The sequence below is a fragment of the Hyperolius riggenbachi genome, chromosome 8 (assembly GCF_040937935.1).
Source record: "Hyperolius riggenbachi isolate aHypRig1 chromosome 8, aHypRig1.pri, whole genome shotgun sequence".
Classification (NCBI taxonomy): Eukaryota; Metazoa; Chordata; class Amphibia; order Anura; family Hyperoliidae; genus Hyperolius; species Hyperolius riggenbachi.
Genome location: NC_090653.1, coordinates 157,671,811 through 157,698,699, shown reverse-complemented (window position 1 = coordinate 157,698,699; position 26,889 = coordinate 157,671,811). Strand labels below are relative to the sequence as shown.

Below are 26,889 nucleotides of genomic sequence, written 5' to 3'. Positions count from 1 at the left end.
TACCCACCTTAATACTTTAAGGCAGGGGTCCCCAACCTTTTTCGGCCCGAGGACCAATTCGCAGTCTAAAAATTTTTTTCGGGGACCGGTGGGGGGTTGGGTGGGCACGGGTTTTTGGGGGGGGTGGGGGGGTGAGCGTGGTTTTGCCGGGGGGGTGTTTGGATTGGGGAGAAGGTGTTGCTGGGCAAGTGGAAAGCTACTGGACATCCTAAACCTCACACTAGCACATTTTAAGTGGGACAGTGTCTCCCCCAAATGTGCACACCTTCCAACGCAATGTGTCCTGTACTTCTTTAACACCTGTCCCCCATAGCAAACTGAGGCCTGATTCAACCAGCCTTTCAACCCCACCCAGCAAGGTGTGACCAGTTAACCATCCCCCGCACTCACAGGGAGAACATACCACAAAAATAGGTAATATACAACCAATGTAGAAGCAGTTGTCAAACCTAATCAAGCTAGAATAATCTCTGTGTAGTACCCCTAGGTAAAACAGCAATAATTACGTGCATGGTGCCTGTTTAGAAGTATTTTCTTCTGTAGAAAAAAGCATTGAGTGCATGAAAGAAAAACTGTGAAAATCCTAACAAGAGAAAAGTGCATCCATGCAATAAACCAGACGCCATCAACCATAGGATAATACACACAAATAGGCTAAGCAGAAAACTGGGGTAACGCAATAGTGTGTGTAGCAGTAATGATGTTAACACCTACCCAGACAGCAGTATCTGTTTATTATCAGGCTGAGAAATCAGTGCAGCAGTGAATAGGTGAACAGCTGCCAGGAAGGGAGACGCCTTAGTGAGTGAGAAGAAGAACGGAAGAGAGCAGTGCAAGTCGGTAGCTAACCAGAAACGGCTACAAGACAGTGCCACCTAGTGACACTCTGCTGCCGGCCGCTCTGCATCAGTGAAATACAGTACAGTGAGGAAGAGTGGCCAGGCCCGCGGACCGGCTCAAAACGTTCCGCGGAACGTGGGTTGGGGAACCCTGCTTTAAGGCATAGACCCTGAACAAGCAGGCAGATCAGATGTGTTTGACAATCTGTCAAGATTAGCTGCGTGTTTGTTTCAAGTGTGTGATTCAGACACTGCAGTCTAAAAAGATCAGCAGGACTGCCAGGCAACTGGTATTGAAAAGGAAATAAAAATGACAGCCTCCATATGTCTCTGACCTCTGGTTCCTTTTTATCCCCGACAGACCCACTTGGGACAACAGGAGACCCTAATAGTGTAGTATATCAAAGCTATGAGCTGCCAAATGGCAATACGAATTATATTCACAAGTGTAGGTTGCAAAAACTCTCATCCACAGTGTAAATGCCAGTGAGGAAAACCTGTCATCACTCAAGCTCTTGCGGTAGGTCACACTCCAGAAAAAACAGGGTCTGGGGGTATGGGACCTCTCGACACTAACCTTCTTCCCAAGCAGCTGGATCTGGTTCTTAGTGGGAGGAGGTGCCCCCCCCCCCCCAAAAAAAAATACATTATTTACCTCGAAAGGAAAAGCCACAATAAGAAAGTTTATTAAACGGTGGACAATCAGACACTGGGGCGATAATGCATTTTGTGGATCACAGTTCACTTTTTCAGATCAGGGGAAAAAATTGTCTTAAAACAAGCTTGTATCCTGTTTGGAGCGCCTCTAATGAGCTGCGGGATGCACTTCTTTTTTTTTTTTTTTTTTTTTCTGATCTGAGGAAGCGGACTGTGATCCACAAAATGCGTTATCTACTGAGTTTCCATTCAATAAACATGTTTGCCTATTGTGGCTCGTCTCTTAGCTTTAGAAGTAACCCAGTTTTATTTCATCGTATTTTTTAAAATATGTATATCATTATTTTTTGGGGCGCCTCCTCCCTCCCAAGTATAGAACTGAATTGATCATTTTTACTTTGGTAATCCTGTACTCCTTCCGCATAAAAGAAAAAAAATATAATTTGTTTCCTATAACAATTTTTCCTGACGTTTAATGTGGAGCTGCAGACATCCTGCCAAGTTCTGAGAGCCTTCCCAATGGGATTCCTTCCAGCTGAGGAAGGAATACACTGATTACTTTAAACCAGGGCTGTGGAGCAATTTTGGGTGCCTGGAGTTGGGGTAAAATGCACTGACTCCGACTCCTAATGAATTTAAACTGTAATTAAAATAGAAAATATGATAAAATGTTCTATTTCTCAGATAATAGTCATCATCAGGGCTGTGGAGTCAGGACAAAAATCTTCCAACTCCGGCTCCGACTCCTCAGTTTATGAAACCACAACTCCGGGTACCCAAAATGGCTCAGACTCCTCGACTCCCGACTCCTTAGTCTAATACTTAACAGGGCTGTGGATTTTGTACAAAACCATACAACTCCGACTCCCGACTCCTCAGTTTATGAAATCAACGACTCCGACTCCACAGCCCTGGTCATCATAAATAATTTATATATACAGTAATAGCTGTGCTTAGTCCACCTAAATGAAATAAACCAATCAAAATTAGTTACTTGTGCTGCTTCAATAAAGCAGTCCCCGTATTTTTAAAGTCAGATATACACATCTGATTGTGACTATACATAGGGTTGCCAGGTCGGCTGATGGAGAAAACCGGACAGGGGGTGGAGTTAGGGGTGGAGTCAGAAGCGCACTTTTATGTAGAGTGGGGCTAAGCAATGGGCTTTTTAAAAAATGTTTTTTACAGTATTTATATCGCACTGACCTCTTCTGCAGCACATTACAGAGTACATAGCCATGTCACTAACTGTCCTCACCAGTACATGCACATAAGAGACCGCTTTTCACCAGTAAATGCACAAGCATTACACGTAGCAACGTCGGGAAGCTCGGGGGCGGTACTTAAGCTGGCGTAACTTACGCCGCGTAAGCTGGCTGGCTGTGCCTTTTACTGACAGCCAGGCAGCGAATCAGCGGTCGTGCAGCGCTGGCAGACGGGTGGCGGGCCTGTTACCCAAAACGGGCTACACTGACTTCATAATCAAACTGTATTTCAATTGCTGTAATCGTGTTGAAAGACAGCAGTAACATAAGGTTTGACAAGCATGATGTGTGACAGCGTGCTGCTTCTATACAACACCCCCCGAGCTTTGTGTCCCCATCTCTCACTATCTTCCTACCTGGGTTAGTGCTGGCCCCTGTAGCAGATCCGAAGTTGAACGCCATACTGCTGGTGACGAGTCCTGCACAGTTTTGCCGAATTACAAACTGCAGGAAAACCCCGCTCCCACCATCAGGAGACAGCCTCACTACAGACACTGCGCATGCGCACACAAGTTAGCGCGGCATGTCGTACATCACCATGTCGCAACTTCGGAGCCGTACAGGCCGCCATGTTGGAGGCGGATCTCAGTATTGTGATGTGATGACAAACAGGGGCGGTGCCATATCCACAGTAGTGCTTCCCGAATCCCTATTGCTAATCGGGCAGAATGATCTCTGTGACTCCGAAACGGCTGATGAACGGATGTTTCGGAGTTACTGGCGGCAAGTGGCAAAAGGCATAAAACCGGACATCTTAATTGTCCGGTTTAACATGCCTTTTTGGACAGGACACAGCGGCCAAAAACCGGACTGTCCGGTCTAAAACCGGACACCTGGCAACCCTATGTATACAGTGAGTTGCAAAAGTATTCGGCCCCATTGAAGTTTTCCACATTTTGTCATATTACTGCCACAAACATGAATCAATTTTATTGGAATTCCACATGAAAGACCAACACAAAGTGGTGTACACATGAGAAGTGGAACGAAAATCATACATGATTCCAAACATTTTTTACAAATAAATAACTGCAAAGTGGTGTGTGCATAATTATTCGGCCCCCTTTGATCTGAGTGCAGTCAGTTGCCTATAGACATTGCCTGATGAGTGCTAATGACTAAATAGAGTGCACCTGTGTGTAATATAATGTCAGTACAAATACAGCTGCTCTGTGAGGGCCTCAGAGGTTGTCTAAGAGAAAATTGGGAGCAACAACACAGTGAAGGCCAAGAACACACCAGACAGGTCAGGGATCAAGTTATTGAGAAATGTAAAGCAGGCTTGGGCTACAAAAAGATTTCCAAAGCCTTGAACATCCCACGGAGCACTGTTCAAGCGATCATTCAGAAATGGAAGGAGTATGGCACAACTGTAAACCTACCAAGACAAGGCCATCCACCTAAACTCACAGGCCAAACAAAGAGAGCGCTGATCAGAAATGCAGTCAAGAGGCCAATGGTGACTCTGGACGAGCTGCAGAGATCTACAGGTCAGGTGGGAGACTCTTTCCATAGGACAACTATTAGTCATGCACTGTACAAAGTTGGCCTTTATGGAAGAGTGGCAAGAAGAAAGGCATTGTTAACAGAAAGCATAAGAAGTCCCGTTTGCAGTTTGCCACAAGCCATGTGGGGACACAGTAACCATATGGAAGAAGGTGCTCTGGTCAGCTGAGACCAAAATGGAACTTTTTGGCCAAAATGCAAAACGCTATGTGTGGCGGAAAACTAACACTTGTAGAAATCTAAGCACCTAGCAGCTCGGTTTCTAACCAAGTACTTGTACATTCTGTGCACAGCAATATCATTGACGTTTCTCATTGACGGAAAACTAACACTGCACATCACTCTGAACACACCATCCCCACTGTCAAATATGGTGGTGGCAGCATCCTGCTCGGGGGGGCATCTCTTCAGCAGGGACAGGGAAGTTAATGGGAAGATGGATGGAGCCAAATGCAGAGTAAACTTGGAAGAAAACCTCTTGGAGACTGCAAAAGACTTGGGACTGGGGCGGAGGTTCACCTTCCAGCAGGACAATGACCCTAAACATAAAGCCAGGACAACAATGGAATGGTTTAAAACAAAACATATACATGTGTTAGAATAGCCCAGTCAAAGTCCAGATCTAAATCCAATCGAGAATCTGTGGCAAGATCTGAAAACTGAAAATTGTGCAAAAGGTGGATCAGCGCATCACCAGGCCACCTCCGAATGGCCTACAATCAGGTGTGCTGGGCCCCCTCAAAAACTGTAAACGCACCTTGAACCTCAACAGAAGCTTTGCATATACACCAAAAGCAAGGCTGCTAAGTGGGAGCAGCTGACCAAAAATGAATTAAATTAATACATAGCAAAGAAATGAACAGCGCTACTTAAACAGATAAGTGCCTACCTGCAAGAGAGTGCAAGCCCCAATTGTGGGATAAAATACACACCTAGCATACACATAACCTGTCTACCACTGGAGGATGTTGGTTTCCTGTAACAGCTTGCATGCAACTTAAGTACTTGTCCCTCCCACTGCGGAGAAGTCGCACACCCCCCTATGGGAGGGGACCTAACACTAACTAAATCCTAACCAATGCATATGCATAACCTGGGTGTGCTACCAAGTAAAATAGAAAATTGAAAATTGTGCAAAAGGTGGACCAGCGCATCACCAGGCCGCCTCCAAATGGCCTACAATCTACACCTTTTGCACAATTTTCAATTTTCGATTTTACTTGGTAGCGCACCCAGGCTTGCATGCAAGCTGTTACAGGAAACCAACATCCTCCAGTGGTAGACAGGTTATGTGTATGCTAGGTGTGTATTTTATCCCACAAGTGGGGCTTGCACTCTCTTGCAGGTAGGCACTTATCTGTTTTTAAGTAGCGCTGTTCATTTCTTTGCTAAGATCTGAAAACTGCTGTACACAAACGCTGTCCATCTAATCTGACTGAGCTGGAGCTGTTTTGCAAAGTAGAATGGGCAAGGATTTCAGTCTCTAGATGTGGAAAGCTGGTAGAGACTGGCAGCTGTAATTGCAGCAAAAGGTGGTTCTACAAAGTATTGACTCGGGGCCAAATAATTACGCACACCCCACTTTGCAGTTATTTATTTGTAAATAATGTTTGGAATGATGTATGATTTTTGATCCACTTCTCACGTGTACACCACTTTGTATTGGTCTTTCACGTGGAATTCCAATAAAATTGATGCATGTTTGTGGCAGTAATGTGACAAAATGTGGAAAACTTCAAGGCGGCTGAATACTTTTGCAACCCACTGTATATGATGTGTACACAGGAATCTCTTATATATACTAAATAACATCTATACTGTAAGAATACAGGGAGTGCAGAATTATTAGGCAAGTTGTATTTTTGAGGAATAATTTTATTATTGAACAACCATGTTCTCAATTAACCCCAAAAACTCATTAATATCAAAGCTGAATATTTTTGAAAGTAGTTTTTAGTTTGTTTTTAGTTTTTGCTATTTTAGGGGGATATCTGTGTGTGCAGGTGACTATTACTGTGCATAATTATTAGGCAACTTAACAAAAACAAATATATACCCATTTCAATTATTTATTTTTTACCAGTGAAACCAATTTAACATCTCCACATTCACAAATATACATTTCTGACATTCAAAAACAAATCAGTGACCAATATAGCCACCTTTCTTTGCAAGGACACTCAAAAGCCTGACATCCATGGATTCTGTCAGTGTTTTGATCTGTTCACCATCAACATTGCGTGCAGCAGCAACCACAACCTCCCAGACACTGTTCAGAGAGGTGTACTGTTTTCCCTCCTTGTAAATATCACATTTTATGATGGGCCACAGGTTCTCAATGGGCTTCAGATCTGGTGAACAAGGAGGCCATGTCATTACTTTTTCTTCTTTTATACCCTTTCTTGCCAGCCATGCTGTGGAGTACTTGGACGTGTGTGATGGAGCATTGTCCTGCATGAAAATCATGTTTTTCTTGAAGGATGCAGACTTCTTCCTGTACCACTGCTTGAAGAAGGTGTCTTCCAGAAACTGGCAGTAGGACTGGGAGTTGAGCTTGACTCCATTCTCAACCTGAAAAGGCCCCACAAGCTCATCTTTGATACCAGCCCAAACCAGTACTCCACCTCCACCTTGCTGGCGTCTGAGTCGGACTGGAGCTCTCTGCCCTTTACCAATCCAGTCAACTGGCCCATCAAGACTTACTCTCATTTCATCAGTCCATAAAACCTTAGAAAAATCAGTCTTGAGATATTTCTTGGCCCAGTCTTGACGTTTTAGCTTGTGTGTCTTGTTTAGTGGTGGTCGTCTTTCAGCCTTTCTTACCTTGGCCATGTCTCTGAGTATTGCACACCTTGTGCTTTTGGGCACTCCAGTGATGTTGCAGCTCTGAAATATGGCCAAATTGGTGGCAAGTGGCATTTTGGCAGCTGCAATCTTGACTTTTCTCAGTTCATGGGCAGTTATTTTGCGCCTTGGTTTTTCCACACGCTTCTTGCGACCCTGTTGACTATTTTGAATGAAACGCTTGATTGTTCGAGGATCACGCTTCAGAATCTTTGCAATTTTAAGAGTGCTGCATCCCTCTTCAAGATATCTCACTATTTTTGACTTTTCTGAGCCTGTAAAGTCCTTCTTTTGACCCATTTTGCCAAAGGAAAGGAAGTTGCCTAATAATTATGCACACCTGATATAGGGTGTTGTCATTAGACCACACCCCTTCTCATTACAGAGATGCACATCACCTAATATGCTTAATTGGTAGTAGGCTTTCAAGCCTATACAGCTTGGAGTAAGACAACATGCATAAAGAGGATGATGTGGTCAAAATACTCATTTGCCTAATAATTCTGCACTCACTGTAAAGCCTGATGTGTAGCGGTGTCACTAATAGAGATGGTCATTGAGATGGAAATCTGTGTTGATGCTCATGTATGCAAATGTATGCAATCTCTTTGCTCATGTAATCAAAAAATTTGATGTTAAAATTTGGTTTGGTGACTACGAATTAAAGGGTACCTGAGACGGATGAAAAGAAAAGTTTTATACATACCTGGGACTTCCTCCAGCCCCCTTCAGGCTAATCAGTTCCTCGCTGTCCTTCTCCACCACCTGGATCTTCTGCTATGAGTCCTGGTAATTCAGCCAATCAGCGCAGTCTGGCCGCGTGCCGCTCCTACAGTCAGGAGCATTCTGTACCTGCACAATAGTGCTGCGCAGCTGTAGTACACTCCCGGTAGCGGAGTGTGTGCATGCGCACTACGCCAGACTGGCTCAAGTACCTGGACTCATAGCAGAAGATGCAGGTGGCGGTGGAGGACAGCGAGGGACTGATTAGTCTGAAGGGGACTGGAGGAAGCCCCAGGTATGTATAAAACTTTAAATTTCATCTGTCTCAGGTTTACTTTGTTACACAGTAGTACTATACTCTACATATGCACTCCCCACAGAGCTGCAGGGAATCCACTGAGAATGTTGTGCACATTGAACACAGAGGTGTTGTCTATCACCCCTAAACCTGGTTGATTGTGCATAAAGAATGTGTAATAGAGGAAGAATCTCCTCATTCCCCTGCAGAGTACCTGCACATCACTTTTACATGTACCCACAGTCACGTTGCCTTGGGACTGATAGATGCTCTTTGTTCTGGTCTGTACTCTTTTCAAGTACTTCAAGGACTAGTTTTAGTCTGACTAAAGGGAATAAATATGGCAGTCTACATATCCTTCCTACTTCAGTTGTCTTTTAAAATTCCTAAGCGTTGGCAGTTAAGAGAAGAAGAATTTCATGTTACAAACTTTCAATCAACAAGATTTTAATATGCAAATTAGAGGAGTCAGTCGGTGGAATCCTAAACTGAGGAGTCTGAGTCGGTGGATTTTTGTACAGACTCCACAGCCCTGCTTTAAACCCCTATTTTAAATACTCAAAATTGTTTTTCTTCACCTATTTACTTGGAATGGAGAAAATAATTAAGGTCCCTTTTATTAAAGGCACAAGGATGTGGTTAGCAGTGCGTGGTACTAAAATCCTATATAATAAAACCCCTGTTTTCAACTGCCAAACATCTCACTGTGTGCATATACTTCGGACAGCGGTTGGGGGACAGGCGAGTGGGATGCGTCTGTGCACGCCATGCAGGGGATAGCGCCCGTGGCCTAGCACCATTTAACGATCACGCTTTTTTTATTAGTTTATCCATACATGGCATGTTTTTTCTTAATTTTGGTATTTAGTTGGTAACAGTTGTTAAAGCGGTATTGTCACCATAAAAATCAAATTTCAACAGCAACTGGTCTGGAGGTATTAAGTGATAAAGATGCTAATCCTGCATTCAAAACTTGCTAAACTTTTTCTGCTGTTATGGTTTGGAGTTATCACATACTTTATTAGCATTGGCTCTAGTGCCAAACAGTGCCAAAGAGTTGAATGCTGGGAGTTATTTTTATCTATAATCTATTTCTCCTCTTCCATTTATTTCCCTGCCTAGCGTTCTTATCTGAAACACCTCTGCTTACTTGTGTTTACAAGCAAGGCTGAGGTGACTCAGTGATTGGAGGATGCACAGTGTAGTTCCTAGTATACACCTCAGTGGGTGTGTCTGAAGACTCTGGGAGGAGGGCAGCTAATGAATACACAATGAGCAAGAGAAGGGAGGGGGAAAACAAGAGTCAGGGAGGATATGATGTCAGTATTAGCTTGGCAAGATGGCCACTGCCTAGAATAGGATTTTCTGCTTTTCCTTTATAAAATTCACAGGAATCATTACATGGATAGCACAATACATCTGTTATGTAAGTAGAACTGGTATTTATCTACTTATATATGTGTGTGTTTTATTTCTAGGTTAGCATGGGTGTCGTTAGTTCTTTATACTAATTTCCTGTACATATATCTATATAAAGCCAGTGTATCCAAATTAGGAAAAGTTATTTCTTTAGTTTCTCTTACTGTGTGTGGTCTTTGAAGAAAATAATTAAATCAATGGTCAACTTAGTGTGCATATAATAGTGGCACAGGTGCGTGACAAATCCTAGGAGTCAGGTACAATTGACCATTTTGTTTAAATTCAGTACTTTCCTAATTTTCTCTCGATTATACGGTGCTGTACTTATTGTATCAAAAAACCTAGCACAAGTTAAATTTCATCTGAAACTTTTTTTTAAATCTCCACACCTCATTTTACCCCTATAGGCATCTGTGCTGCTAGTGGACCTAAGGCCTCACTGTTGGGGGGGTGTTCCTTTTTTCTTCAGAATGTTAAACAAAAATATGCCTTTTTAAAACAGAAGGTATTTGCGATAATTCAAGTTGGAGTGAGTACAGTCTTGGCCAAAAGTTTTGAGTCTGTCAAAAATATTGGAAATTAGAAAAGCTGGTGCTTCCGTTTTTATAATAGCAATTTGCATATACCCCAGAATGTTATGAAGAGTGTTCAGATGAATTGCATAGTCCTTCTTTGCCATGAAAATTAACTGGATCCCAAAAAAACTTTCCACTGCATTTCATTGCTGTCATTAATGGACCTGCTGAGATCATTTCAGTAATCGTCTTGTTAACTCAGGTGAGAATGTTGACAAGCACAAGGCTGGAGATCATTATGCCCGATTGTTTGGGGCATCTGGAAAAAGCCTTGTCGGGAGAAGAAAAGGTGAGCGCTACCATCAGTCCTGTGTCATGCAGTAAAGCATCCTGAGACTATTCATGTGTGGGGTTGTTTCTCAACCAAGGGAGTGGGCTCACTCACAATTTTGCCAAAAACACAGCCATGAGTAAAGAATGGTACCAAAACACACTCCAATAGCAACTTCTTCCAACAATCCAACAACAGTTTGGTGAAGAACAATGCATTTTCCAGCACAATGGAGCACCGTGTCCTATGGCAAAAGTGATAACTAAGTGGCTCGGGGAACAAAACTTTGAAATTTTGGGTCCATGGCCTGGAAACTCCCCAGATCTTAATCCCATTGAGAACTTGTGGTCATTCCTCAAGAGGTGGGCGAACAAACAAAAAAAACTAATTCTGAGAAACTCAAAGAAGTGATTATGAAAGAATGGGTTGCTATCAGTCAGGATTTGGCCCAGAAGTTGATTGAGAGCATGCCCAGTCGAATTGCAGAAGTCCTGAAAAAGAATGGCCAACACTGCAAATACTGACTCTTTGCATAAATCGCATGTAATTGTCAATAAAAGCCTTTGAAATGTGTAAAGTGCTTATTATTATATTTCAGTATATCACATAAACAACTGAAACAAAGATCTAAAAGCAGTTTAGCAGCAAGCTGTGTGAAAACTAATATTTTTGAGTCTCTCAAAACTTTTGGCCAGGACTGTATATTTATTTGTATTGTACCAGCACTTTCCAAATGTGAATATCGCTTATTTGTTGTATTGTCTGTTGCACATAAATCGTTTTGCACAAAATGTTGTTGTATTATCAACCATAGTAGTTTGTCTCTTTGGGAACCATGTTCCACCACTGGGATTCTAATTTAGAATTCCAGGTGGGATTGCATTATTAAATTAGGCACGGTCACTTCAATTTCTAGGTTTGCTGAATTTATTGCTGGGTTCAGGAATACTGATATGCAGGCATAGAGTATGGTTGCTGAATTGGATACAGTACTTATGTTTTACTGAATTTGGAATATAATATCCTACAACCCTGTGGCCCTGTCCAGTAGCTTCCAGTGCAGTGTTTGGCATAATTCTGGTTTCCAAATGTAGGATATGTTACAACACAGCAATAAACATGCACCTACAGTTGTGCATTCAAATGTGGTGTAACACATTATGCGCTTGTACAATGCGCATAGTATGAAATCGCCCTTAGAGGTGGCTTACACTAAAAGCACAAGCATTTTAACTGATCAGATGTTCTGAGCTTTCTCTTTTGGATGCTATACCTTTTCATGTGTCTTTGTTTGTATTGGATCCCCAACGCACAAGGAAAATGCATCCAACAGTGTATTATGAAAAAGCGCATACATCTAAACAGACAGCTTTGTGTCTCTCCAGTGCAATTGTACATTATTTCTTTATTCTTCACTTATTTGTATAAAATGAAAAAAAAATGTTTTTCTTTTATAATGGAATACTTTCAGTTTTTGTATGATTGTTTGTTTATTTTCTTCTAGTGAAAGCAAGTTGAATACATTGGTGCAGAAGCTTCACGAATATTTAGCTCATTCCTCAGAAGAGTCCGAGGATACAACTTCTCCTACAAGACAATCAGCAGACAAGAATACATGTGAGTTAACTGAAATTGCTTAGCTTTATGCTGGAAAACACTGCTCGATTCTGAGCTGATAAGATGGTTGTGCAGATGATTTCCGACATGTCCGATCACCGTTCAATCGTTTTGCCGCTCGATTTCCTATTGAAGTGAATTGAAAAAAGGGTAAGTAAAATGAGTGGAAGATAAGAGAATCGAGCAGGCAAAACGATTGGGCGCAGAATCGAGCACCAGATTTCACCCGTGTACTCCCAGCATAAGTGTTCTTTTACCCCCAGTTAAAAGGCATGAATGTGTGGTCCTAAACTGTCCCAAAGGGATATAGAATACCAGGGCTGTGGAGTCGGAGCAATTTTGGGTGCCTGGAGTCGGAGTCAGGAAAAAATGCACAGACTCCGACTCCTAATGAATTTGTAACTGTAATTAAAATAGAAAATGTGATAATGTTCTATTTCTCAGATAAGTCATTAAAATAATGTATATATACAGTAATAGCTGTGTTCAGTCCACACAAATGAAATAAACCAATCAAAATTAATTACTTGTGCTGCTTCAATAAAGCAGTCCCCGTATTTTTAAAGTCAGATATACATATCTGATTGTGACTGTACAGTATATATGATGTGTACACAGGAATCTCTTATATATACGAAATAACATCTATGCTGTAAGTATAAAGCCTGATGTGTAGCCGTGTCACTAATAAAGATGGTCAATGAGATGAAAATAATTTTCAATGGTAGATGATTGAACTTGACTCCTTGGGACTCGATCCCTGCGGGAGAGTCGGTGCCGGTGCAACTCCTCCAGGCAGGTACACCACCCCTGCTCCACACCGTGATACAAATTCTAGTAGAAGGAGGCACTCCACAGGCAGGAACTTTCGTTCAACTTTATTGCATGTCAATACACACTACATGTTACGGGCTCCGCCCTTCATCAGGTGTAACCTCCCACCACCTCCACGTTCAATTTATACTTCTGACCCCACCCTCACAGGGCGGGTCAGTCACCACCTAAATGTGCTAGTGTTCTATGTGAACCAAAACATATGTTCTATCTCCATAGTTCACAGCTATCTCTTACATCTGTTATTTCACAGGTGATACATAGCTGTCATCAACATCAAGTCATCCAAATTTTCAGAAATATAGAATAATCAATTAACGTAACATAAAATTAAAATTGAAAAAATAGAAAAATTAGAAAAAATTAAAAGAAAAAATTATTAAAAATTAAAAGAACAGTCTCTAAACCAGGGCACTACCCAAGGTCTACCCTGGACAAGCAGATGAAGAGCTGCGCTCGCAGCATAACAGTTCCATTGTTCCAATTAATGTAATAAATGTTACATACAATTGCTTGTCAATTTCATGTAGTACGGCAGCACAGTTCATCTCCTGTAAGGAAAAAATCACAAAAAGCATCTTAAATTCACCTGCTCATTCAGGCCTCTAGGGGCTACAGAGTCTAGTCTCCTAATCCATCTTATTTCCTTCTGGAGTAACAACCGCTCTCTATCCCCTCCTCTCGGTAAAGGACCCACTTGGTCAAGTACTAGCCATCTTAGCTGTATGGAATTATGACCACATTCCACAAAATGTCTGGATACCGCTGTCTCGTGTCGTGTTTCACCTCTGGCATATCCCTTTATATTATTCTTATGTTCTTGTATTCGTGTTTTGACCCCCCTAGTGGTTTTTCCCACGTAATACAATCCACAGGGGCATTTAATGGCGTACACCACGTCTTCACTCTCACATGTGTAGTACCCAGTACAATTAACCCTTTCACCTGTTCGGGGATGTGGGAACCAATCTCCTTTAAGTACAGCGTTGCAACAGTTACATGAAAGACAAGGAAAAGTCCCTTTTCTTATTGTTCCCTGGAACCTAGATTTTTTCTTTGTAGCTAGATCTTTATTGCTCACGAACTCACCAATAGTTCTGCCTCGCTTATATGCAAATACTGGATAATCTTTAAAGAGGTGCCCATGGTCCTTATCGTTCTGCAGTATAGACCAGTATCTCCTCACTGCCTTACGAATGGTGCCTGACAAGTTATTGTACTGTAACACAAAGGGAATCCTCTGCTGTCTCTTCTTCAAATGTCTGCTTTGAAACACCAATAAATTCCTGTCCAATGCCCCTATTTGTTCTTTAAGTTTCTCTAAAACATCCTGATCATAACCTTTGACCTTGAACCTCTCAATTAGCTTGTCAGCTGCTCTGATGTAGTCTTCCTCATTGGAGGAGATCCGCCTTGCCCTCAAGAATTGGCTTCTTGGTATAGCTTTTTTACAGTTGGGCTCATGATAACTGTCTGTCCGTAACAGACTGTTCCTGTCGGTGGCTTTACTGTACAAACTAGTGGTCAGACTCCCCTCTGTTTTACTTATCACTACATCAAGGTAGTTAATCAATTTCTCTGACGTTTCAGCCGTAAACTTAATAGTATTATGGGAGGAGTTGACCTCAGTGAGAAGTTCTAGGAACAATTCCCTGGAGCCTTCCCATAGCAGCAGAACATCGTCCACAAATCTATAGTAACCAATAATGTGGTCCTTGTATTTCTTGTTATTCAAAAACATGTCCTTTTCCAGACTATTCACAAAAATATTGGCAAAAGACGGGGCTACCGGACTTCCCATGCTTGTTCCCTGTTTTTGTATGTAAAAAGAATCCTCGAACTTGAGGGTAGACCTTGGGTAGTGCCCTGGTTTAGAGACTGTTCTTTTAATTTTTAATAATTTTTTCTTTTAATTTTTTCTAATTTTTCTATTTTTTCAATTTTAATTTTATGTTACGTTAATTGATTATTGTATATTTCTGAAAATTTGGATGACTTGATGTTGATGACAGCTATGTATCACCTGTGAAATAACAGATGTAAGAGATAGCTGTGAACTATGGAGATAGAACATATGTTTTGGTTCACATAAGAATGAAAATAATTTTGTATTGATGCTGGTTTATGCAAATGTATGTACTCTCTTTGCTCATGAAAACAAATAATTTGATATTATGTTAAAATTTGGTTTGGTGACTATGAATTAAAGGGTACCTGAGGCGAATTAAAAGAAAAGCTTTATACATACCTGGGGCTTCATCCAGCCCCCTTAAGGCCATTCAGTCCCTCGCTGTCCTCCTCCGCCACCTGGATCTTCTACTATGAGTCCAGGTAATTCAGTCAGTCAGAGCAGTCTGGCTACGTGCCGCTTCCACAGCCAGGAGCAACCTGCACAATAGTGCTGCGCAGGTGTAGTACGCTCCCGGCGGCGGAGTGTGTGCATGCGCACTACACCAGACTGGCTCAATTACCTGGACTCATAGCAGAAGATCCAGGTGGCGGAAGAGGACAGCGAAGGACTGATTAGCCTGAAGGGGGCTGGAGGAAGCCCCAGGTATGTATAAAACTTTAATTTTATCTGTCTCAGGTTTACTTTGTTACACAGTAGTACTACACTCTACATATGCACTCTCCACAGAGCTGCAGGAAATCCACTGAGAATGTTGTGCACATTGAACACAGAGGTGTTGTCTATCACCCATACACCTGGTTCAGATTGTGCATGAAGAATGTGTAATAGAGGAAGAATCTCCTCATTCCCCTGCAGAGTACCTGCACATCATTCTTACATGTACCCACAGTTACATTGCCTAGGGCCTGATAGATGTTCTTTGTTCTGGTTTGTACCTTTTTACAAGTACTCTTACCAAGGACTAGTTTTAGTCTAAAGGGAATAAATATAGTAGTCTACATATCCTTCTCACTTCAGTTGTCTTGTCAAATTCCTAAGCGTTGGCAGTTAAGAGACGAATTTCACGTTACATACTGTTTATCAACAAAATTGTAATATGCAAATTAGAGGAGTCGGAGTCGGTGGAATCCTAAACTGAGTCTGAGTCGGTGGATTTTTGGACCGACTCCACAGCCCTGTAGAATACACAGGGGATGGACATAAAACACCTGGCAAAATAATGGCCTTCATTTCCATATGTTCTGGAGCAGAGTTTGTAGGTGACGCCCTGTCCTTTGTTGCATAATGCAGCTACTGTTGTAAGCTTGTCTACACGTCGCAAGCATCATTTGTTGTCAATATGACAGTCAGTGCAGTTGTAAGTGAATGTCAGCTGACAGGATTCCAATGGGTCAATTCACAAAACTTCTCATCAATGACTTATTTTTCTTCTGATTAAAAAAAATACCTTCCAGCACATCAACAGGCAAAATAATCATTTAAACGAAAGTTGTTCCCGATTTACTTCATTTCAATATTACTTTTCTTACCTTAACTATATATTTTTTTCTCTTTGGGAGCTTAAAAATGTAACATGGATAAAGGTGAAAACGGGAGAAAAAGCTTTGTGAATCATGCCCAATGTGGCCACATTGTTGGGGCTCGATTGGTGGTTGCTCTTGTGACCAAGTTTTTTGCCCCAAAACATAGGGTTTTGAAACCATGCTACAAAGCGCACACTACTTATAGTAGGTTAAAAAGAAATCTAGGCAAAACTGAATAATTCAAAAAATAGAATTTGTTCTATAATTCTAAGTATAAATGTATCTTAAAAAAGGTATTTGCAGAATCATAGTTTAAGAGTTAGCAATTATGAGTAAGCATCAACATTCTCACCAGTTGTAGCATCACCCGAGGAAGAGGGGTCTCCGTCCATCCTCCATAGGGGAAGACGCCTGGCGACACAATCCAACACATCTGTTGGTCTCAGCAAAGTCCCTGGGTCGGGCGTTTTCCCAACCCAATTTCGATTTAAAATAGATACTGTTCAGGCCTAGATTGCATGCCAGTGTAAAACCGAAAATGTCACTGAAGTGTTCAGTGTAGAACAATTTCAAATGTCTAATAAATGCTGTAAAACGTGTTAAAATGAAAGTTGAAAAAGAATAATGTATTTACAGATTTCCTATAGTTTACAAAATGGGGTAGAACCGGTTTGCTGCTTGAATAGACTTCTGAGTTCTTAGTGACTTTTTTCCGTTATCTCTTTTAGCTAAATCAAAGTCTTCGCATAGACTGCATCCAATGGAGAACAACGTGGAAGAGGTACTTTGTGTTTTCTCTTGCATTAAGTACACAGCATCTATGGTCTAATAATATGCTGGCATGGACATGTGCATGAAAACATATAAAGTGCCTGTGCAATGCAATTCATGAGAGGAAATAATTCCATACATTAAGGTGCCATATCCTATAATATAGAAGGTGCTAGTGCAAAAAAACAAGTGTCCAAGTTGAGAACTATATCCAATCTGATATAGATAAGAAAAGGATATACACCCGTGCAGCAAGAAGACAGGAGAGAGATTGGAACTAGAAATCAAACAACCAGAGTTGAAACCAAAGTGTAGTAGACCATAGCCAGAGCATAGCCAGAAAATAAGAAAGCCTGTAAAGGCAACCAACTGCGCAGAGCTTACCCCTGTATAAGAAGGATGGGGCCGTGGGGATCCAGGTCCTACCGGTTACGCCAAAAGCTACCTCAGGGATACTAACTGTCTTCCTGATCGCTGCTTAAATATTGTATTTCCGCCCAAAACACGGCCGCGGCATCGGCGTGACTAGGTGCGCCGTCACCATAGCTACGGCGCTGCCGTGTCTGCCCCTGAGACTACGGTAGCTGCTGAGTTCAAATTTCCTATAGAGACATTGGAATTAGGTAACGGTCTCACTAGAGACCTCTTGTGGCCAATACTGATAAGGATTAGCAGAAAGTAAAGAGACAAGGTAAGAAAAAAGGGAGGACATCTGGTGGTGATTTTAAGAATAACATCCAATGATAGATTATAGCAATGTTTCCACATCAGTAACAACAAATCAGAGACAGACATCGCAGGCTAGACATACAGGAGTCTCAAAAGTGAAACATGTCCCAATACTTTTTTAAAAAAATGCTGGACAACAAGAATAAATCTAAGGTTCGTTATCAAAAATATTAGATACTTTCTGATATGGAGAAAATTTTCAAATGTTCATAATCCATTTTCCTCCTAAATATTAAGTCCAAGTATTTCCCAAAGACAGCAAAAAAAACCCATAGATCTTGCACATCCGACTCCTCATCCCACAATGCAGAGCAATCTGGAACTTCAAGCTAGCTCGATAAGTAGTACCCTATAAATCAAATCAAAAAGACAACATTAGTGTTACTGACCAGCCTCTGAAAATCATCTCCAAGTCAGCCAAAACTCCCAGGTGTATAAAGTCAGACCGTCTTACCTCACGGTCTTAAGTGAGATAAAGGAGAGGCTTTTCGAATAGGGACATGAGACATTTCAACAAATAACATTTAGGAACAATTTTATTAAGATAAATGAGTCAGACCCTCTCACCTTAGGATCTTAGAAATAGTCACAGTCATAGCCATAACAGTCAGATCTCCTCACCTTGAGATCTTAGAGTGGGAAGATAACATAAGGAAACATATTTAACAAATTATGTGGAAGTGTGTTCACCTTTGGTATTTTGTGGGCACCACATTTTTCCTGAGCTTTCTTATTTCCTAATAATGTTGGGGGGGGGGGCGCATTATTATGAAATAAGAAAGCTCAGGAAAAATGTGGTGCCCACAAAATACCAAAGGTGAATACACTTCCACATACCATAATTTGTGCAACCAGATCCTTATGATAGTGGTAGGTAGCACCCGAACCCAAACTCCTCATTCAGACCCATAGGACATCTTGTACCTAATCCTATAGATCCACCGTAGCTCCAGCTGCAATAATCTCATCACATGGTTGCCCCCTCTGTTGTTAAGATAATTTTTTCACTCCATGGACTCCATTTGTCCATGCTACCAGGTGTACATAGTAGAGAATGTGCAGCTACTGTAGTAAGAACCTTTCCCTCCAGGCTATCTCTGGGGGCCAATTTAATTGTGGATCGATGTTTTTGTATTCTTAGTTTTAGAGCATTTTTAGTTTGTCCTATATATCTCTTCCCACAAATGCATTCAAGCATGTAAATTACCCAGGTCGTAAACTGCCACCTGGGGGCTCCTGATCACCCCCACACCCTCAGATCCTCCCCAGACCCCTCCCCCATGTACTGTATACATCTATTCTCCCCTGTAATCACCCACTGATCACCCATCAATCACCCTCTGTCACCACCCACCTGTCACCCATCAGATCAGACCCTAATCTGCCCCTTGTGGGCACCCAAACACCCACCCACACCCTCAGACCCCCCCCCCTTATCACCTCCCCAGTGGATTATTTACATCTGTTCTCCCCTCGAATCACCCACTGATCACCCATCAATCACCCTCTGTCACTGCTACCCATCATACCAGACCCTCATCTGCCCCTTGCGGGCACCCAATCACCCGCCCCCACACCCTCAGATTGCCCTCAGACACCCAACCCCCCCCCCCCCCCGATCACCTCCCCAGTGCATTGCTTGCATCTATTTTCTCCCCTCTAATCACACCCTGAGACACCCATCAATCACCTCCTGTCACCCCCTAGCACTCCTATCCATCAGATCAGGCCCTAATCTGCCCCCTGCAGGCTTTTGATCACCCGGCCAAACCCTCACCCACCCCACTGCAGTGACAGAAATTTTTTTTTCTGATCGCTGCTAGTCTCTACGACTTAAATGTGGCCGAGACCAACGGTTATGCCACACAATATGCAACCGCCAATCCAAGAAGCTAACATGTCCAGCCTTTTTGGTGGAAACCACTCCAAGTTTCCGAACGTAACATTTTTTGGGGCCTTCTCCTTAACATAGGTCTATTCAAAAAGAATGTATTGCGGTCTTATTGACCTACGCACCCAATACATCACATGCCTATGTTCTCTGCTACCATGTACAGGTCACGATTTGAGAACATCCTGAGCTTCCTGCACTTCAGTGCCAATACAACCTGTCCTCTTAGAGGCCACCCTGCTTATGACCGGTTGCGCAAAATTCAGCCCCTCATAGACCACCTGTCATCAAAATTTGCAGATGCTTATACCCCTGAAGAGTCATTTTGAGGCATTTGGTTTCCAGACTACTCCTCACGGTTTTGGGCCCTTTAAAATGTCAGGGCCGTATAGGAACCCCACAAGTGACCCCATTTTAGAAAGAAGACACCCCAAGGTATTCCGTTAGTATGATGAGTTCATAGAATTTATTTTTAGTTACAAGTTAGTGGAAAATGACACTTTGTGAGAGAAAAAAAACAATAAAAATCAATTTCCACTAACTTGTGACAAAATAAAATCTTCTATGAACGCACCATACTCCTAACGGAATACCTAGGGGTGTCTTCTTTCTAAGATTGGGTCACTTTTGGGGTTCCTAAACTGCCCTGGCATTTTAGGGGCCCTAAACTGTGAGGAGCAGTCTGGAAACCAAATGCCAGCAAAATTACCTGTGAAATACTAAAGGTACTCATAGGACTTTGGGACCCTTAGCGCACCTAGGCTGCAATAAAGTGTCACACATGTGGTATTGCCGTACTCCGGAGAAGTAGTATAATGTGTTTTGGGGTGTATTTTTACACATACCCATGCTGGGTGGGAGAAAAAGCTCTGTAAATGGACAATTGTGTGTTAAAAAATCAAAAAAATTGTCATTTACAGAGCTATTTCTCCCACCCAGCATGGGTATGTGTAAAAATAGACCCCAAAACACATTATACTACTTCTCCTGAGTACGGCGATACCACGTGACACTTTTTTGCAGCCTAGGTGCGCTACGGTGCCCAAACTCCTATGAGCACCTTTAGGCTTTACAGGGGTGCTTACAATTTAGCACCCCCAAAATGCCAGGACAGTAAATACACCCCACAAATGACCCCATTTTGGAAAGTAGACACCCCAAAGTATTCAGGGAGGGGCATGGTAAGTCCGTGGCAGATTTCTTTTTTTTTTTTTTTTTTTTTTTTTTGTCACAAGTTAGCAGAAATGGAAACTTTTTTTTTTTTTTTGGTCAGTGTCATTTTCCGCTAACTTGTGACAAAATATAAAATCTTCTATGAACTCACCATGCCTCGTAGTGAATACTTTGGGATGTCTTCTTTCCAAAATTGGGTCATTTGGGGGGTATTAATACTATCCTGGAATTCTAGCACCTCATGTAACCTTACAGGTGCTCAGACAAGTCAGAGATGCTTCAAAATGGGAAAATTCACTTTTGGCACCATAGTTTGTAAACGCTATAACTTTTACCCAAACCAATAAATATACACTTATTGGTTTTTTGTTTTTTTTAATCAAAGACATGTAGCACTAAATTTGGACAAAAATGTATGTAGACATTTTACTTTATTTGAAAAATGTCAGCACAGAAAGATAACATTTTTTGACAAAATTCATGTCTTTTTTGATGAATATAATAACTAAAAATCACAGCAGCAATCAAATAGCACCAAAAGAAAGCTGTATTAGTGGCAAGAAAAGGAGGTAAAATTCATTTAGGTGGTAGGTTGTATGACCGAGCAGTAAACCGTTAAAGCTGCAGTGGTCTGAATGGAAAACAAGTGTCTGGTCTTTAAGAAGTTTTAAGACTGCAGTCCTTAAGTGGTTAAAAAAAAATAAAAATTACATTTCCTGTGTGTGTTTTGTGTTCCTTTCTTTGCGATTTTTAAGCACAGCGGAAAAAAATGCAAATGAAACATGGACGAATGCAAAAACATTTCCATTTGACGTCCGTAATGAGTGCGGCGGTGTATTTTGTTACACTGGCCTACATATACTTTTAATTTTAGTAGAACATCAATTTATGTTCTAGCTGTACTAGTTTAAGACAGACTGATCAGCTGTAAAGTTGCTATGAATACAGTTGAGCACTAGAAACTCTGCATATAAAATACATTAGAGTTCTCTTCCTATTCTTTAGCATGATTTAATTATTCAGACATTTATATTTTACTTGATAAATGATAGTTCTGGATCATTTAATTATTTTTTTTCTCCATTTCACCAGGAAAGTTCCTCTGAAAAGGCTAAGTGCTCATCAACACCTCGCTCTAAAAGGTAGCTGCTTTTTGTTTTGTTTTCTCTCTCCCTCTTTCTCTTTCTTTCAACGTATAAACCATGCCATGATAGGAATGGCAACACCCATACAAAAATATAAATTAGGAGTCTAGTCGGACAATCGGTCATTCAACGTTTTGTAGCCTGTTGTCTTTCCCATAATATTTGTAGCTTGGCAGTGACTCCCTAAAATACTTCTTACAATTGTATGCAAAGTGATTAAGGATAAGTTTTGTCTACTATCATATTCTAAGGACAATTTTATGGCTAAAAAATTCTTTGTTTTTGCAATGTGAGAGGAAACCAAAGTGTCTGACGCAAGCACACACAAATAGGCATATACAAACCTCATGCAGTATTACCCTTGCTGAGATTCCAGCCAGCTGCTAGAGGGCCCCAGCTCTTACTCAAGTATGTAGATCAATTCTTGTTTGTGGGTTCTGAGTATCAATTAGGGCTGGTTCACACATGCACTCACAGAGGATATCACAATGGTCTAGCAACTGCAGTTTAAATATGCGATTTATTTTTTTCTTTGGGCGATTAGGCTTTGCTCCCAAAATGCTGCATGCAATGCATATGCAATTACAGTATAGACAAATTGCAACGCTGCAGTGAGAATGCATAGGTAGGCAGTGCGCAAGCACTTTGCTGATTGCTGGCAGCGCACTAGCCCCCAGTGTAAAACCAGCTCTTAGACATTTGACCGTGGACTCCAATGGGCAATCAACCAAATGGATGCACTTGACAGTGTAAACCACACAGGTGCAGTTTCTTCCAGGAAGTAGTTTGCGTGAATGCTAACAAGGTACTGTGTGTATGAGAAACCGCTCCAACCATTGCACCAAATGGTTGTGAGTGTGCTTTAACCACTTCCTGTCCACCCATAGACATGTCCACATGCACATCATTTGTGGATGTTTGATGAGGTGTAACATTTCTGAAAGCGCTACATTGCCCTGCTGTAGCTTTCTGGATAGCTCTAAAATAGTTATTCAGTAATTCCGTTTTTAAAGTTTTTTTTTTTTTTTTTTTTTTTTTATAAGGGTTCCTTCCCGCTGGACTTGTTTGCCTGCATTTAAAAAAATGTAAGCATTTTTTGCATTCCACAAATATTTGCACAAAGACTTGCATACTGCTAGTCTTTACTATAACAGAAGTTTTTTATATTAGAGTTTACTATACAAGGCACTGCTCCTGTGGACTTATAATGGAGATTGGCCAGGACCTGGAAAGGTAGTTTACTATTACCAAATGTTTACTATACCAGAGTTTATTATAACGAGATTATACTGTAGTAAACTTCTGATATAGTGAACTACTTTTCCTGGTCCCTTGAATTTTACTATAAAGGGATGCTAGATTGTGAGTACCTTTTGAGGGACAGTTAGTGACAATACCATATACTCTGTACAGCGCTGCGTAATATGTTGGCGCTATATAAATACTTAAACTACTGTAGTAAGATGACGTGAATACTGACTGATTTAATTTGGATTGTAGGAAGCCTTCGTTTGTAACAAAATATGTAGAGTCGGATGAAGAGCCAAAGGAAGAAATTGTAATTGCGGACACAAACTCGGATCCTGAAGTTGATATGGAAAGCTTACCCAAAGGTATGGGAGATATATATATGGAACTTAACTCAGAATTTTCCCAGTGGCCTAAACTTTTGGCTTCATCCTAACAACTTCTAGGAACAAACTGCCGAAATGGGTTAATCTTCTTTAGCCACTAGAGGGCACAAAGTGTAAGAAATTAGTACAGAGAGACTTCTCTGGTTATTATAAAGTCATGCAAAGCCTGCGTGTATGTTTGAGACTCCTTTCACACTGTCTGTTGCATTGCGGTGCATTGGACAATATAATTGCATCTAAACGCAATACTATTTGTTTCAATGGCTTTCACACTGGCAAGTTTGTGGTTCAAAGCATTCCCGTGAGATGCAGGTGCGTTACCAGGCGAGGCATGTGGTTGGTGTAGTGGTGAAAATGTAAGTCTATGGGCTGCATGTATTGCATAAAGAATGAGCTATGCGACCCTTGAGCATCCTATTTTTCGGAATAGGAAACAGATATAGGGGTTGATTTACACATCTTACTTATTTTTCACCTTAACTGTAAGGAGAGATAATGCGTGAGATAAACCTATAAGGAAAGAGAATTCATGAGTTCAATAAGTAAAAGAGGAATTTTAACACTATTGAACTTTATCCCAATAAGTAGCTAATACCTCCTTTGCCATTAGAAATCTTTACTTTTTCTCAAATCGATTATCGGGGACGTTTTTATATAGCTGATATTATGGGGAAACCCCCCCCCCCCCCCCACAGTGGGATGTCAGGACCATGGTACCGACAGTTACCAGTCTATGAATCTTGTTGCATTGTGGGAAGTAATGGCTGTTTCCAACTGCCAAGCAAGCAGTATCTCCCTCTGTGCATAGAATGCTTAGTAAATTGTGAGATAATTCAACAGAAAAGCTTTGTGAATCAGCCCCATAGATTGAAAGTAGCCTCACACTCTCTTGAACAGGCATGGGCAAAATTGGCCCTCCAGCTGTTAAGGAACTACAAGTCCCACAATATATTGCAGGAGTCTGATAGCCACAGCCATGACTCATAAAGGCAAATGCATTGTGGGGCTTGTAGTTCCGTAACAGCTGGAGAGCAGTGTTTGCCCATGCCTGCTCTAGAAGCTTGGAGTTAAAGATTCTGATAGTGAATCAAGCCCATTGGCTGGAATCTTTCATTAAGATATAGTTCACAGTGCTCAGTTGTGTTGTAGAATAATTCTGCATGACCACTCACTGCCCTTACAATTCTATGGGCCTGTTCACAGTACTGTTTTGTAGAAGATCGTGTTGTTCTCACATTTAAGTTCATACTCTATTGCAGTTCACACACATTTTAATGCATGCACTATGCAACTGGCCATTGTGAATTCCGCCTAGTACCTATTAGGCAAAAATTTAATGTCAGGTAAAATTACCTTATGCAGTAAAACAAACATTTTTTGAGTATTCAATAAGATTTTTACACATGCCGTAATTGTTTGGGAAATTATCAACTACGTGACGCATAACAAGGGAGGGGGGGGGGGGGGGGGTTGGGTGACCTCTTGTAAGATCATATGCTGGTGTGATTGGCCCTGGGTTCCTCCTAATGCAAGACAATGCTAGATCTCATGTGGCTGTAGTGTCAGCAGTTCCTGCAAGAGGAACCTGCAAGATGAAGGCATTGATGCTGTGGACTAGCCCGTTCCTCAGACCTGAATCCAATTCAGCACATCTGGGACATCATATCTCGCTCCATCCAACAGCGCTACATTGCACCACAGACTTCCAGGAGTTGGTGGATGCTTTAGTCCAGGTCTGGGAGGTGATCCATTAGAAGACCATCTGCAACCTCATCAGGAGCATGCCCAAGCATTGTACAGAGCTCATACAGACAAGTGGAGGCCACACACACTACTGAGCCTCGTTTTGTCTTGTTCTAAAGTGTATCTGAGATGGGGCCACAGGAATAAAATATACATACTTGTGGCTTCCTCTAGCACCCTCCGGCCTGATTGCTCCCACGCCATCCTCTTTTGACTGCCCATTTGCCTGCTACTAGCACAGAAAATCTGTCAGTCGGGGCCAGTCTGCGCATGACCAGTAGTGCTCCCGTCTCGTTCTGCGCCTGCGTAGTAGTACTGCGCAGGCTCAGAGTGCTCCCGGCTACATGAACTTTGCGGGAGCACGCACGCGGCCAAGCTGCACATGCGCAGTTGGCCCTGCACCAGAGGACTATCCAGGGCCAATAACAGGCGAATGGGAAGACAGAAGAGGACGGCTTGGGAGCGATCAGGCCAGAGGGCCAGTAAGGGGTTCTTTGGGCAAGACTCCCTAACACTGCTACTGCCTACTGAGTGCGCTCTAGTGGCTGCCTCACAAGCGCTTTGAGTCCGACAGGAGAAAAGCGCTATACAAAAAAAGGAATTATTAAACTACGAAACCGAGCAGAGCTAATTTTATCTGAAGTTGTCTCCCACTGTTTCTTTGATGTATAAGTGCTTCAGAAAATAGCACTGTAGCTAACTAAGTTTGGCCAGAGAGCTCAGATAAGCTCTTCTGCATAGATAACAAGTGACCTTTCTTAAAGAGAATCTACTCTCAAATTCTTACAATAAAAAGCATACCATTCATATTCACTGTTCTCCTGGGCCCCTCTTTGCCATTTCTGCCACTCTCCACTGCGATCCTTACTTTTAATCACCAGTTTTAGGCAGTTTTTATTTTCAGACTCCCTGGGTTGTCTGACTGATACATAGAATGGCATAAATTGTATTTTCTTGTCATTTTCAGGTACTGTTGTAGTGCAGCCAGAGCCTGTTCTGAATGAAGATAAAGATGATTTCAAAGGACCAGAATTTAGAAGCCGAAGTAAAGTTAAAACTGATTCGTCTTTGCCTAAGAAACGTCCAGGTAAGTTGACTAGGAAAATAAAACGAAAAAAAAAAATTATCAGGAAGTATTTTAGTAGGCAGAGAGGTGCATATCGACAAGGTGGCTTTTGCAATGTTGTCGACAACAAAAATTACCAATGGTGCACCATAACTCGTTTGGAAGCTGAATGTTGCCAACAAGTAGTCTTTGTATTTGTCTATCCTGAGAATGGGATTTTTATAGCATTCTAGTTCACAGGGAAATGAGGGATTGTAGCTTGTAGCGATTAACACATTGGTCCCGCCGACAACTCCTAGCAACTTTCAATCTGAACTTTCAGTTTCTGTATTGTAAAATGTGTCTTTTTAAAACATTACTTTTACTAGTGATGTGCTTGTTTAATAATCAAAAGCAAGTTTGTGAACAGCACTAATAAGAGGAAAATGTGTGCCAAAGCTTGTAGCAACTGCAC

General features: G+C 41.7%; 1 protein-coding gene and 1 long non-coding RNA gene across 3 annotated transcripts in view; one reads left to right on the top strand and one right to left on the bottom strand.

Moving 5' to 3' along the window:
* Window positions 1–26,889, top strand: part of ATRX (ATRX chromatin remodeler) — a 201,346-nt gene that overhangs the window by 23,668 nt on the left and 150,789 nt on the right. For both annotated transcript variants that reach the window (XM_068247594.1, XM_068247593.1), the window contains 5 exons: window positions 11,902–12,014; window positions 17,012–17,064; window positions 21,940–21,989; window positions 23,493–23,605; window positions 26,337–26,456. In XM_068247594.1, coding sequence (XP_068103695.1) covers window positions 11,902–12,014; window positions 17,012–17,064; window positions 21,940–21,989; window positions 23,493–23,605; window positions 26,337–26,456 — 449 coding nt within the window. The remainder of the gene's footprint in view (window positions 1–11,901; window positions 12,015–17,011; window positions 17,065–21,939; window positions 21,990–23,492; window positions 23,606–26,336; window positions 26,457–26,889) is intronic.
* On the bottom strand, window positions 11,869–13,400 carry LOC137527149 (uncharacterized). The gene is made up of 2 exons (XR_011023142.1): window positions 13,356–13,400; window positions 11,869–12,140 (listed from the first exon to the last, which is right to left on the bottom strand). It is a non-coding gene; the product is annotated as an uncharacterized lncRNA (long non-coding RNA).